General features: G+C 40.4%; 1 protein-coding gene across 6 annotated transcripts in view; it reads right to left on the bottom strand.

Moving 5' to 3' along the window:
* FAM92A (family with sequence similarity 92 member A) overlaps window positions 1-13,288 on the bottom strand; it is a 34,630-nt gene extending 21,342 nt beyond the window's left edge. For 4 of the 6 annotated variants that reach the window (XR_003120800.1, XR_003120801.1, XM_025394097.1 and 1 more), the window contains exons 1-6: window positions 12,462-13,288; window positions 11,674-11,908; window positions 9,100-9,168; window positions 7,775-7,876; window positions 4,433-4,438; window positions 2,573-2,677 (exon numbers count right to left, since the gene is read on the bottom strand). Coding sequence is in view for 4 of the 6 variants with exons in the window: in XM_025394097.1 (XP_025249882.1) it covers window positions 2,573-2,677; window positions 4,433-4,438; window positions 7,775-7,876; window positions 9,100-9,168; window positions 11,674-11,908; window positions 12,462-12,487 (543 nt within the window). In the remaining 2 variants the exon portion in view is untranslated. Of the gene's footprint in view, window positions 1-2,572; window positions 2,678-4,432; window positions 4,439-4,958; window positions 4,965-7,774; window positions 7,877-9,099; window positions 9,169-11,673; window positions 11,909-12,461 lie in introns of all 6 variants that reach the window. The other 2 variants (XM_025394096.1, XM_025394098.1) reach the window with 1 other exon arrangement.
* Window positions 13,289-13,858: the final 570 nt, after the last annotated feature.

The following is a 13,858-nucleotide window of genomic DNA, read 5'->3' as shown; positions in this document are numbered from 1 at the left end:
AAGCCAGTCACAGAAGTCAATGTATTTGATGATTCCATTCTATGAAATGTGCAGAATAGCTCGATCCATAGAGATGAAGATTAGTGGTGGTTGCTCAGGGTTAGGAAGCAGACGGGGGCAAAAGCTAAACTGTACAAGGTTGAAGTGATGACAATGTTCTAACATGGAGTGGAGAGACATACATACATACATACTATATCTATCTATCTATCTATCTATCTATCTATCTATCTATCTATCTATCTATCTATCTATCTATCTATCTATCGATATATATATATATCTGTGTATACACTCAAAACCAGAGTTGCACAGTGAATTATAGCTCAGTGTTTTTAAAGTGTAGGTTTCTTCCTGTCTTTTTAAAATTTTCTTCTGTGACCAAGAGACTTCCTGAAATCAAGAGACTTCCCTCTTTTGGGGGCATAATAGAGAAAAGCTTAGAAGCTCTTTTCTTCTCTGTGCACCCTCCACCGTACAGCACCTTACTACCATCTCCTGTTGCTTCAGGAAATCCCAGGTAGCAGGAATTGTAGCTGGGAATGCTGCACTTTCTCTGTGGGGTTTGGTACTCTGTAATGCTCAGGGAATTAAAACCAGCATCCAGGCAGAACAGAGAAGTGAGCCCAAAGATCAGAGTAGAGACAAATTTCCATGTGTAAATGAAAAATGTGCAGGTCTGAGGAACAGTGATGGAGCAAGGAATCAGTTTCCCATCACTAAAGAAGCCTTTACCCAACAGTGGAATCAGGCATAGCTCACAAGTCTCCATTCCCATTTTTCAGGTTAAGGTTAATTAATTATCTTAATAATTCTCCTTCCTCCCTCAGTTTAAGAGGGGATGTCAGCAATTATAAAACTTTATACCCTGACCATACTCTCCTAGCTTGGTAAAGGAATTTGTCTCGGGACAGCCCCCTGAGATGCTCTTCTGTGGGTAGCAATCTACTATTACACAGAAGAGTACAGAGCCTGTGACTAAATTGAGAAGCTCAGAAATCCTTTGAAACTATGACAGGAAATTAAAGAAAATAAAAGATGTAAATAAATACTGTTTCATGGATTTCAGAGATAAATAATATAATTAAGTGGCAGATAATGCTTATTTTATTGAAAGAATATAGCTTATGAAGGAAGATTTGTCAATAGTAGCAAAACAAATATTTAAAGCTTGTTACAGGAAAATCTTCAGTGAGCCAAAAAGAGCCTTAGATGAGTTTTAAAGTCTGTAAGATGGTCATAAGAGGTCCTTCAAGTGTTTCCACGATGGTTATCAAAAAGACCTGCTGAATTTCATGATCCCCAAGAAGTTTCAAATCTACAAATGTGTTAGAATAAGGCAATTCTTGTGATTTTGTTGACTAAGGTACCATATCATAGTAGATGCAAATTTATGTGGTTGGCTACTATTACCCTGTTTACTTATTTGATAATATGTAGTTACTACAAAGTATTAGGCTATAAAAATTAATGACTGTATTATAACAGAAATCACACATTAAAAAATTGGTTTATAGCTCCTATTTCTGGCTACTGTACTTTGGGTAAAATATTTATGTCTCTGCTTAATTTCTTTTTTTTTTTTGAGTCAGAGTCTTACTCTGTCACCCAGGCTGGAATGCAGTGGCATGCTCTTCTTAGCTCACTGCAACCTCCACCTCCTGGGTTCAAGCGATTCTCCTGCCTCAGCCTCCTGGGTAGCTGGGATTACAGGTGCATGCCATCATGCCTAATTTTTTTATTTTTAGTAGAGATGGAGTTTCGCCATGTTGGCCAGGCTGGTCTCAAACTCCTGACCTGAAGTGATCTGCCCGCCTTAGCTTCCCAAAGTGCTGGGATTACAGGTGTGAGCCACTGTGCCTGGCTGCTTAATTTTTTAATAACACCACCTCATCCTCATGGAGTTGCTGTGAAGACTGCAAGAATTTATGTCAAGTGCCTGTTGTAGCGCCTGGTATATAAAAACACAATAAATGTTAGTTCCCCTTGATTAAATAGTATTTGTTATAAAAAGCTGAATATCTGGCTACTGTTTGGAAATGTTGGTCTTTTATATACCACTGTTTCCATTTTTTTAAAAAAAACCCACGATATATTTTATTTATAATATTTTTTGCTTTTTCTGTTTTCTTTTTGTTGTTGTTGGGGGGTGGGGTGGGCAGGGTCTGGCTCTGTTGCCCAGGCTGGAACGCAGGGAGTGCAGTGGCGCAGTCATGGTTCACTGCTGCTTTAACCTCCCCAGGCTCAGTTGATCCTCCTGCCTCAGCCCCCTAAGAAGCTGGGTCTACAAGCATGTGCCACCACACCTGGCTAGTTTTTTGTAGAGATGCGGTTTTTCCATGTTGCCCAGGCTCGTCCCAAACTCCTGGCCTCCATTGATCCACCCGCCTAGGCCTCCTAAAGTGCTAGGATTACAGGCATGAGCCACTGTGCCTGGCCCCTTATTTATCATATTTTCTTTATAAGGGGTATTTATGGGCCAAAAAATTTAGAGTAATTTAAATTTTTCATGAGTTTAAAGTAAAAAATAAGGTTAAAAACACATTTTGAACCCTAACAGTTACTTTATTACCTTTATATCCTTCATTTTCTGCCTTTCAAAGTTGTTAATAGTTTCCTCCAGATGACGACTTGTTCGGCTAGCATCCATTGCAGCTCTCTGTAATTCTGTTTCTGCCTACAAAAGTATTCCCCAACCAAAGATATAAAAAAATCAAATGAGAATTCATTCAGTTGAGCTTACTGGTAAATTCTACCATTGTGCAGTACTGGCTTTTTGGCATAACAGTGTAAATTGTTAATATTATATTTTACCATATATAATAAAATGATCTATGTAAGCACATGCAGAATAAAAAACTTTATTTAGTGACATGATTCACGATCTAGAAAAAAAAAACCCCAAGGACAAAAACTACCCCCAAATCCTTCCCTTTCTGTCTACAAAATCATTTTTTTTTCCCAGACATCCTTGGATAACCTACTGTAAAACCATGTCCCATATTTTCTACTGCTTCCCTATTTCACTACCTGTGCCATTTATCAAAAATTATTTTTCTTTTGTCTCTCTCTCCCCGTTAGCCATTTCTCCCCTGAAAAGGACTTATGACTTAGTAAAGATTATTTCAATTCTCTCAATTACAGATTATCTCCTATTTTTTTTTTTGAGATAGAGTTTTGCTCTTGTTGCCCAGGCTAGAGTGCAGTGGCGAAATCTCGGCTCACTGCAACCTCCGCCTCCTGGATTCAAGCAATTCTTCTTACTCAGCCTCCTGAGTAGCTAGGATTATAGGCGCATGCCACCATGCCCAGCTAATTTTGTGTATTTTTAGAAGAGATGGGGTTTCATCACGTTGAACTCCTGACTTCAGGTGATCCACCTGCCTCAGCCTCCCAAAGTGCAGGGATTACAAGTGTAAGCCACCGTGCCCAGCCTATTATCTCTTACTCTTTATGCTTATCTCATAGGACTATTGTATGGATTACATGAAATCATCTTTGGAAAGTACTAAGGAGAGTGGCACACAGTAGAGAGACCTACAGCTATGACAAGTTCTACCACTGAGAGTTTGATTTTTAAAATGTACAACATTGAGGTATTTTGGGTTAGCAGGTATATAACCAAGACTCTTTCTAGCTTGCTTGCTTCTACTTGTTCTCCAAATGCGTTAATATTCCTAACTCTATAATATCCTCATCAGGTGGAATATAATATACACTACAAAATATTTCAACATGGGATTTCTACTTATAGATTATTCTTTACAAGACAACCATGTTACACTGCTTCTATTTAGTTAATGCTTATTACAAGAAACAAAAAAAATACACTAGTAACTAATGAATTAGATGGCAAGTCTAACACATTTGGACATGTACTCATAATATCTGATCTGTACTGTCCAATCAGTGTGGTGGCCACTAGCCATATGGGGCTATTTTCATTAAAACTAATTAAAATTAAATAAAAAATTAAAAGCTAGCTCCAAAGTTACTCTAGTTGTATTTCAAGAACTCAATAGCCATATACAGCCAGTGGCTATAGTACTGTCAAGTGCAGAATATTTCTAATCTAATTGTGTATCTCTCTTTAAGCACCTCCTCTGCTAGAACAAAAGTTGCCCAAAAATATTTAAGATTTTTTCTTAAACAGTAACACAGAAATTTAAAAAGGCACAGCCCAATTTTCGGATTAAATTCTTCCTAATAAAGTTTTGTTTCTTGTGCTAATATTATATTTACTCAAAAGTCACATATATCATCATTTAATAATTAATCATAGAAAAAGTTTGCATTTGTTGTCAAAGTTCTGTGATAAGTAATACCGTGACATTTAGCTTTTGCTTTCTTTTTCAAGAAAATGTATAAATTGAAACAAATAAAAGGGTTTACTATAAGGATCCATTTCTTGACACACCACTCTATTACCCACCTGTGACTGAAATTTTTCATAAAGGAAAAAATACATTTCAAAGAGAGTGTAACAATTCTTTCAATAAATTTATATACCCATAGAATTATATACACTTACAATTAGGTTATATATTAATTGTAACCATATATCAATTATGGTTACTTTTGTAATCAGGTTCATTCAACTACACATTTTCAAGATACTAAGTACTTAAAATTATATTCATTTATACCTCTCTGTATTTGTATATACATTTACCATATGGCTGCAGAGTTTTTAAAAATCATACAAACTTTCAACTTATTCATAACCAGGAATCAAAAACAATTCTCTACATTTCTGTGTTTGAGATTCTTTAAACTACAACTTCATTACAGGAAATTCAAAGATAAAATAGAGCTCCTCTGAAGACTTACTACTATGAAAAAAAATTTACTATGAGTAAAACAGTTACTTGATACACGTTATCCTTGTGCTAGTGAGAATATTCAAGCAGACTAATTCCTAATACTGTTTATTACACCTGACTGATGCAGCTCTTTACTTGTGACTACTTCCTTTTGACTCATGTCTTTACCCTCCTCATTTATTGATATTTTCATTTTAAAATTTAGAAGGCTAAGTAGAGTTGGCTAAATCAGGAAAGCATGGGGAAACAGAAGCCATAGCTGGGATATGTGTAGCTTCACCTTCTATCACCCTCCAGCAACTACTATTTATTTCTGAAAGTCTCAAATCCCTTTACTTGAGCATAGCAACTCACCCAAAGTAACACATCCATTTTTAGCAAAGAGAATATAGATTTCTAATATTTCTTCACTGAAAATTCTTCAAAATTCTATAATATACCAACTTGAATAGGAAATGCTTTGGATTAAAATACTAAGACACAACTCCATGAATAAAGATACTGGTATATTAAATGGAATTAGTTAACAGTTTAAAATGATTTTTAAAAGGGTAAGCCAGATTGGTATTTGTCACACTGCATTACAGGAAGCTTGTTTAGAAGCCACCCGGAGTCCTACTTTGGGGGTGAGCAGGCAGAGCCCTGGAATTCTTCTTTTCCCTATCCTCTCTATCAGAGTGACTCTATCTTCTCTTACATACCAAACTTAAACATACTTCTACATAGATGAATTTTAAGAGTTTATCCTGGGAAATATTCCATGATACTATGATTGAATATTTGTATATTTATATTGACTACATTTGTATGTAGATTGTCCTTCATGTTTTGGTCTCAGGTTGTCAAAATACACAAGTTGCAGATCTTACCCAGTGAGCACATTGATTCACCTGTGGCAATAACCTCTTAGGTTGTATTTATTTCCCCACCATGTGAACCCACAGACCTGCTTCATCTGTGCTCTAAGATTATCTCCCTTCCCCAGCAGTTTACAGCACAGCATCCAAGTCAGAAAAATGTTTGTCTTAGGAATAGATTCGTTTCTGTGTTTAGTGTAGACACCAGTACTCCTGATTCAATCTTGCCAACTACTCAGGATTCCAGATGTCTTCATATATCACCACCTCCCCCACTCCAGGCCACAAAGAACAAAACAAAACAAAAAATTTTGATCCCTAGCTTAATTCTTAAACCCTGGTGAATCCCCCTGCCCCACCCCACAGCCTCTGCCTTGATCTCTAGTTATCAGTCATAAATTTTCCAGCATTCTCTGGTTTGTCTGACTTGCTTAAAAAACAGATTCTATCATCTCCATTTGCAGATCTTATGCCACTATGACCATCTAGATGTTTCTGTCCCAGTCTCCAGTAGGCACTCCACTCCCAGCCCTATGGCTGCCCATTTTTGTTTAGTACAAAGTTGGGCTTCTGTACCTTTGGTCCAAAGGAAGAAGGACCAAGCAATTGGTGCAGCCCCAAATCGCTGCTCAAGGGACTCCCCTCAGGAATGGAGGTGTTCTGGAACCTCAAATGCTCTCAAAGAGCCACTCCTCATGTGGTTTCTGGCTGAGCTGGGCAGTAACAACCTTAAGGAAGTAGGAAGGAGACACATAGAAGAAGGAATGGAAAAAAGAGGCAGTAGGGATGTTAGTGCTTTCTTTTTCTTTTTTTCTTTTTTTTTTTTTGAGACAGAGTCTCGCTTTGTTTTCCAGGCTGCAGTGCAGTGGTGTGATCTCAGCTCACCACAACCTCCATCTCCCAGTTCAAGCAATTCTCTTGCCTCAGCCTCCCAAGTAGCTGGGACTACAGGCACGTGCTACCATGCCTGGCTAATTTTTGTATTTTTAGTAGAGACGGGGTTTCACTATGTTGGCCAGGATGGTCTCGAACTCCTGACCTCATGATCTGCCTGCCTCGGCCTCCCAAAGTGCTGGGATTACAAGCGTAAGCCAATGCGCCCGGCCAGATGTTAGTGCTTTCTACACAGTCCTACCTATCTTAGTTGCTGGCAGTTAGGCACTATTTTGTATGCTTTTGTTTAGTAATGAACAAGGCACATTGTAGTTTAAGAAATAGTCATGTTTAACAGAAGAACCTTATTACAGTAGACAGTCGTATTTAGGTTTGTGTCCAACCTGGATCTTAATTATACTCTTAAGTCTCCCTCCTGAGGTTAACTGGCTGGAAGTCATGATTTCACATAGTTGTTTTATTTATTTCTTTTTTTGAGATGAGTCTGGCTCTGTCGCCCAGGCTGGAGTGCAGTGGCGCAATCTCGGCTCACTGCAAGCTCCGCCTCCTGGGTTCACGCCATTCTCCTGCCTCAGCCTCCCGAGTAGTTATGACTACAGGCGCCCGCCACCTAGCCCGGCTAATTTTTTGTATTTTTAGCAGAGACGGGGTTTCACTGTGTTAGCCAGGATGGTCTCGATCTCCTGACCTTGTGATCCGCCTGCCTCGGCCTCCCAAAGTGCTGGGATTACAGGGGTAAGCCACCACGCCTGGCCCACATAATTGTTTTATTTCTAAAAGATGAAGGAAATTAAATGGGAAAATTTTCTTTCCTTTTCTCAAAACAGGGCATAGAGGACACTGATATATTAGGATTAATGATAGATCTTTAAGTTAATTGTAGAATTAATATTTAGTCATCACCATGTGAAAATAAAATTCAGAAATCTGAATTTACTCTTTATACAAACATCTGAATTTTTTGTTTGTTCGTTTGCAAAGTCTACTGTGTAAAACAATATAAGGGGATTTGAATTAGGTGGTGTAACCTCTTTAAAATTAGCCAATTTCTATACTGAGAATTCCTAAATGCATTTCTTTTCAATCTTTATATTCAAATTCTCTACTCATTTAAAAGTAAAAATGCACAATTTCTATATACATTTACTTTTATACTCCATACCTTAAACATTTTTTTAAAGACCCAAATTCAAAGGATACAATAACATGTCGATCAGATGGGTTTCGCTGACGTGTTCTTTCTAACTGAGTTAATTGCTTAGCTTCTCGATTCCTTGCTGTGAATGTTGCCTTGAGGTCATCCTGCAAATTGACATTTTTTTGTTAGTAAAAACGTCTGACTTAAGAAAATTCACACACTCTGTTTTAAGAATGGAAGAATACTTCTTGTGTGATCCTGGTACCATTACCACAGGAATTACAAGTATTACATAATTAGTGTCTATGTATATGAGAATGTGTTTAATATTCTCTCAAAATAATGACACAATTTCAGTGCAAAACTATTAACCATAATAGATATACGTATATAAATGTGTAATTTTGATGATGGTAGTGGTTACATGGGTATAAACATTTGTCAAAACTCAATGATCACTTAAAATGGAAGAATTTTATTGCACATAAATCAGGGGCTCCCAACTCCCAGGTGTATTAGGAACTGGGCCAGCACAGCAGGTGAGCGGTGGGCGAGCTAGTATTAAGGCCTGAGCTCTGCCTCTTGTTAGATCAGAGGCAGCATTAGATGCTCATAGGAGTGCAAACCCTATTGTGAACTAAAGAAAAATTGTCTTCCACAAAACCGGTCCCTGGTGCCAAAAAGGTTGGGGACTGCTGATGTAAATTACACTTCAATAAAGTTAGTTTTAAAAATAGAACTCTCTCACACATTTTAAAAGTCTAAATGCTATCACCTGCTTTAAACAAAAACTTACATTCATATAGTAAAGCAATTTCTGTCCATATATTTTTCATGATTATAATTATTTTAAAGTTTCCATAATAATGTCTATGTTGTCTATGTTGCTACAGTATACTTAATAACCTCACTAAAAATATTTCATTATTCTTAAAGAGCTAAGGGATCTTTCAGAGTAAAAAGAATGACTATATATTAGTTTGTATTTCTTTTTTTTTTTTTTTTTTTTGAGACAGTCTCGCACTGTCGCCAGGCAGTGCTAAGATAGTGCAGTGGCACTATCTTAGCTCACTGCAACCTCTGCCTCCCGGGTTCAAGCGATTTTCTTGCCTCAGCCTCCTGAGTAGCCAGGATTACAGGTGCACGTCACCATGCCCAGCTAATTTTTTGGTATTTTTAGTAGAGACAGGGTTCCACTATGTTGGCCAGGATGGTCTCAAACTCCTGACCTCATGATCCGCCCTCCTCGGCCTCCCCAAGTGCTGAGATTACAGGTGTGAGTCACCACTCCTGGCCACTACTTTGTATTTCTTATTAAAAAACAATTGGAAACCTCATACTCTTTGCCAGAGTAACTCATAGTAAGTGAGAAAATGGATTTACTTACCCGCTTCATTTTCACAATGGTCCCATAAGCTTTCAAGGGTTCAACCACTTTGGCTTCAAGTCTTTCAACCTATTGAAAATAAATTATTAAAATTTTAAATTAGAATGTTTAACCTTTTAGCCTATAAATAAAAGGCTAATCACTAAAAATTAATAAGACTCAGAATCTAAACTAAAACACATTAAAAACTGTTAAGCTGCATAGTAATAGTAAAAGTAGAAAAGCATCTGCTAAGCAAAATGACAAGAAAATGTCTCAGGTCTCCCAGGAGCTCATCCTGGCCACATCATCATCTTAGGATTACTTTGTTACCTTAAAGTAGTAGTTTAAGTGTGTTAAGACAGCTCAAATTTTAATACAGCTAACATTTTCAGTGTGTTCAGCACAGTACTGGATACTTTAGGTATATTATCTCTGAACTATAATAGCTCAACTTTTCAGAAAAGAAAATCCAAGCTGAAAGACAGAGCATCTTGGAAACATTTAAAGCAATATAACCTTCAAAAGCAAAAAAGCTTAGAGATCACTGTATTTGCTGCATTTTTTTTTTTTTCTGAGAAGCCATTTGTGAATTATCAAAGCCTACAGAACAAGACAAATGGTCTGAGTTGCTGAGCTGTCAAACTGTATGTCTCATCTCTGTTTCATTTAGAATTAAATAGTGTTTCTTAAACGTTATAGTTATGTTTTTAAATCACATTTTGAGTAATTACTTCTTTTACAAGTAGCACTAGTGGAAGGCACTGAAGAGACAGATTTTTTTTTAAGGTAAGTATTTAAATACAGCATAAGAAAAATAACTCTTGGACATTAAAATTTTTTCTCTCAAGATAGGTGACATGTATTCAATTGCTTAAAATGAACATGTAATATTTTAATCGCAGGAAAAGGGCTTTTTAATGATACATATTTATATAATTGACAAATACACTTAATTTCATATTGATTTTTCTTTAGTTTCTGTAAACAAAATGTATATGACTGTTTCATTTTAAAATGTTAGGAAAATAAAAATCAACTTCCCATTAAGTATTCAAATATTAGAAATCCTAAAATCATGGATATTCAGGACAGTTTGGTTTACACCATTTCTTATAATCCATACTGATTATTCAGCTTAAGGATTATCTAAGTCTTATTTCTGTTCTCCTTTTTGTTGCCTACCTTTTTGTCATTGTTCATTAGGACCTCCACCATTTGGTAAGCAAGGGAAATAAAAGGAGAACAAATGCAAATCAATTCACTTTGCTATTTGATAAATAGCATAAAGGTTTTCTACAAAGGGGCATTGAAATTATTGGCTAAAATAAGATTTTAGGATTACCTGTGAATATAAATTATCTTTGAAACATTAAGTTCCCAGTTAGATGTAACTGAGAGTTACTTGTTTATAACAGAAGAAGTTTCATGACAAGAACTCAACATTTTTCTAAAAGTACCTCCAAACATTACTCTTCAAATTTGTATAGATAGCAATGATGAGTTCAATTTTTTTTTATACTCATTCTATTTTTTGAAAATTGAAATTTCCATTTTAGGTTCTGATGAGAAAAGTACAAAAAAGCAACGCATTTCTAAATGGGCAACTTCTGATAAGTTCACCTATGTTGTGAAACTGAAAATAAATACAAGTAAAAGTGCTCATTAAGTATTTAAAGGAAAAAAATGGGCTTTTAGAAAGAAAACAATCACAAGGATACCTCTCCTGCTACCCAGAGCAAAAAGTCCACACGGTGTCTCAGTATTGGTTTGCTTTCATGATACAATTCATAGCATTTTGTTGTTGTTGTTGTTAGTAAACCATTGGTCAATTTTCCAGTTGGATGCAGCAATGATCTCTTGCCCATTTATTAATAATTTATCCATCCACATTACCATTCCCAACATTTCCATCTCTAGTCATTCTTTAATATGTACTTACGTGCCACACAAGACATTAAGTTATGCTTATTTTCTTCCCCCTGCGTACTATTCCCACTACCCCCAGTAAACAGCCACCCCTTGGCCAAAAGTTGGCAAATAAAGTGGGGAAATTCAAGACTTCAAGATTCCCTAAAATTTAGCTTGAAAACGGTAAAATAAAACACAGAAAGCTTCTTTTTTTTTTTTTTTTTTTTTGAGACAGAGTCTTGCTCTGTCGCCCAGGCTGGAGTGCAGTGGCCTGATCTCGGCTCACTGCGAGCTCTGCCTCCCGGGTTCACGCCATTCTCCTGCTTCAGCCTCCCAAGTAGCTGGGACTACAGGAGCCCCGCAACCTCGCCCAGCTAATTTTTTTGTAGTTTTAGTAGAGACAGGGTTTCATCGTGTTAGCCAGGATGGTCTCGATCTTCTGACCTCGTGATCTGCCCGCCTCAGCCTCCCAAAGTGCTGGGATTACAGGCGTGAGCCACCGCGCCCGGCCGAAAGCTTCTCTTTAATAGATTCACACAGTGTTATAGACATGAAAATGTAGGTTTTATCAAGTTTGTATCCACCTCTGCAGTTAGGTAGATTACAAGTGAAAGTTCCCACGGTTCCTTCATCCACTACTTCATGGCTCATTCATAACAATGACACTGTGATCTCACGCCATACCTCTGCTTGTCGATAATCCTGAAGTTTGGCAAACTCATCAGCAAAGTTCATCAGGCCCAGCTTTAAATGTGGGGTCTCTGTAGCAGCATACGCGTTGATTTCATTCACCAGGAGGTCGGCTTTGTCTCTCAGCCTGGCAGTTTTCCGCACATAGGCAGCGAAGATTTGGCACAGTTCTCCAAAATGCTTCTCCACATTTGAGACAGCTGTTTGCAGTTGTTTCGTTTGAGCGTTCCTAGAGAAAAAGGTGACACAAAAGGCAAAACACTCTGGTTAGAGATGAGAAGGCTTCACGTTAATGTAACATGCAAACATTCCCCGGGCATTCTGCAGCTTTGAAGGCACAAACCCACCAACGATCCACCGTCTCCCGGCGCGGACTGCTCTCCATGGGGTCCTGACCTCACTATCCGGACAGTGTAGGCACAGGAAGAGGCACAGGAAGAGGCCCAGGCCGGGTGGGCCTGGCCTTAACTGGGGAGGTGGCTGCTCCGCGCAGCGCGGCCTGGGAGCCCGGCTGCCTCCAAGGCTTCTGCACTGCCCGCGGCAGTGTGGGGACCCGAGACCCGGAGGCGTGGGTGGGTGGCAGCCGGCCGGGCCCCGGGCTCCCCTTCGCCGCCGGCGCTCGCTGCAGCCCAGGGAATTAGGCCCCAGGCCACAGCGGGGACCGTGCAGCCTGCCGCCCAGGGTCGGAATTCGGCGCAGAGGCCCCACGGACAGAGGCTCCACTTCCCTCACCCCAGCCCTCCAGTGTGGGCGGCCCTGGGCAGCTGGGCTCGGGCTGTTACCGGTTTTCCAGGGTGCGCCTCATCATGCTGCCTCGCGCACGGCAGGGGACCTTGCGGGGGTCCAAGGACGGGGACTCCAAGGCGCCTGGGCGCGCGCTGGGGCGCAAGCAGCCGCCGGGAGCCGGAGAGCCCGCCCCTCGCGCCGCCGCGCCAGCCCGGGCGTTTCTATGGAAACGGGGTGCGCGCCCCCGCGGTCAATGCCCGAGGCAGCCTGAGCGCGGCTGGGGCTCGGAAAGCGCAAAGCAGCGAGGGACCGAGAGGGGTGATGGCGCGCCCACCCCTGCAGAGCCGCCTGCGCGGTCGTCCCGCGCGTCCCTGCCGGCGAAGCCTGTGGGAAGCACCGCGGGGCTGCGGCTCCTCCATCCTCTCTAACAGCCGCGCTTACCAGACACCCAGCCTCCTCCGAGCAGGGGAGAAAAGACGCCGGTCCGCCGGGAACTAGGAGGGAGACGTGAAACCAGAGGCCCGGGGGCCCAGTCTCCGCCTGTGCGACTTGTAGTCTCGTACCAGACGCGTCCACTTCGCTGTTTAATCTGAAAACGTGGGCTCTTGAGAGCTGCCCTTGGAAGGAGCGGTGCTTACTGCCTCACCTTTAACTTTTCATTTATTCAGCAAATACGTATCAAGTTCCGACTTCGCGGAAGAGATTGTGTTAGACACTGGGAATAACAGAAACATAATTAAGAAGCAGGGGTCCCGGACCTGAAGGGCCTGAGCGTCGGATGAGGAGGCAACGCTTACACCGAACCTGTGCTGAGATAAATAACGAACAGTTCTGGCTCTCAGGGTTGGCCTGGGGCAACAAAAATTCAAAAAGACTAAAACCCGAAACAGGACGCTCTCCTTTGTCCTTTGAACGCCTCTGTCCTTTTGACCCTCCCGGCCTTCTCGTGTGCTGCTTTTCCCAGTAAACACTGCAAGGACTCCATTCAGACTTTATTTATTTATATATATATTTTGAGATGGAGTCTCGCTCTGTTGCCCAGACTGGAGTGTAGTGGCACAATCTTGGCTCACTGGAACCTCCACCTCCTGGGTTCAAGCGATTCTGCTGCCTCAGCCTCCCGAATAGCTGGGATTACAGGCGTGCACCACTATGCTGGCCTAATTTTTTGTATTTTTGGTAGATACGGGGTTGCGCCATGTTAGCCAGGCTGGTCTTGAACTCTTGGCTTCAAGTGATCTGCCTCCCTTCTGCCTCCCAAAGTGCTGGGATTACAGGCGTGAGCCTCAATTCAGACTTTATCTGCTTCGAGAAACCTCTCTGGGATCCTCCCACACTTCGCTTTTTCAGGCAACGTTAGGGCCTGGTCCTAACGCTTTGGGACGGGGCCCTAATACTGTCTGGAGGAGCAAAGTGCAAAGTGTTGGAATGCTAAAACAGTACACTTTGTTGA

The sequence above is a fragment of the Theropithecus gelada genome, chromosome 8 (assembly GCF_003255815.1).
Source record: "Theropithecus gelada isolate Dixy chromosome 8, Tgel_1.0, whole genome shotgun sequence".
Taxonomy (NCBI): domain Eukaryota; kingdom Metazoa; phylum Chordata; class Mammalia; order Primates; family Cercopithecidae; genus Theropithecus; species Theropithecus gelada.
This window is presented reverse-complemented; position numbering and strand designations above follow the sequence as displayed.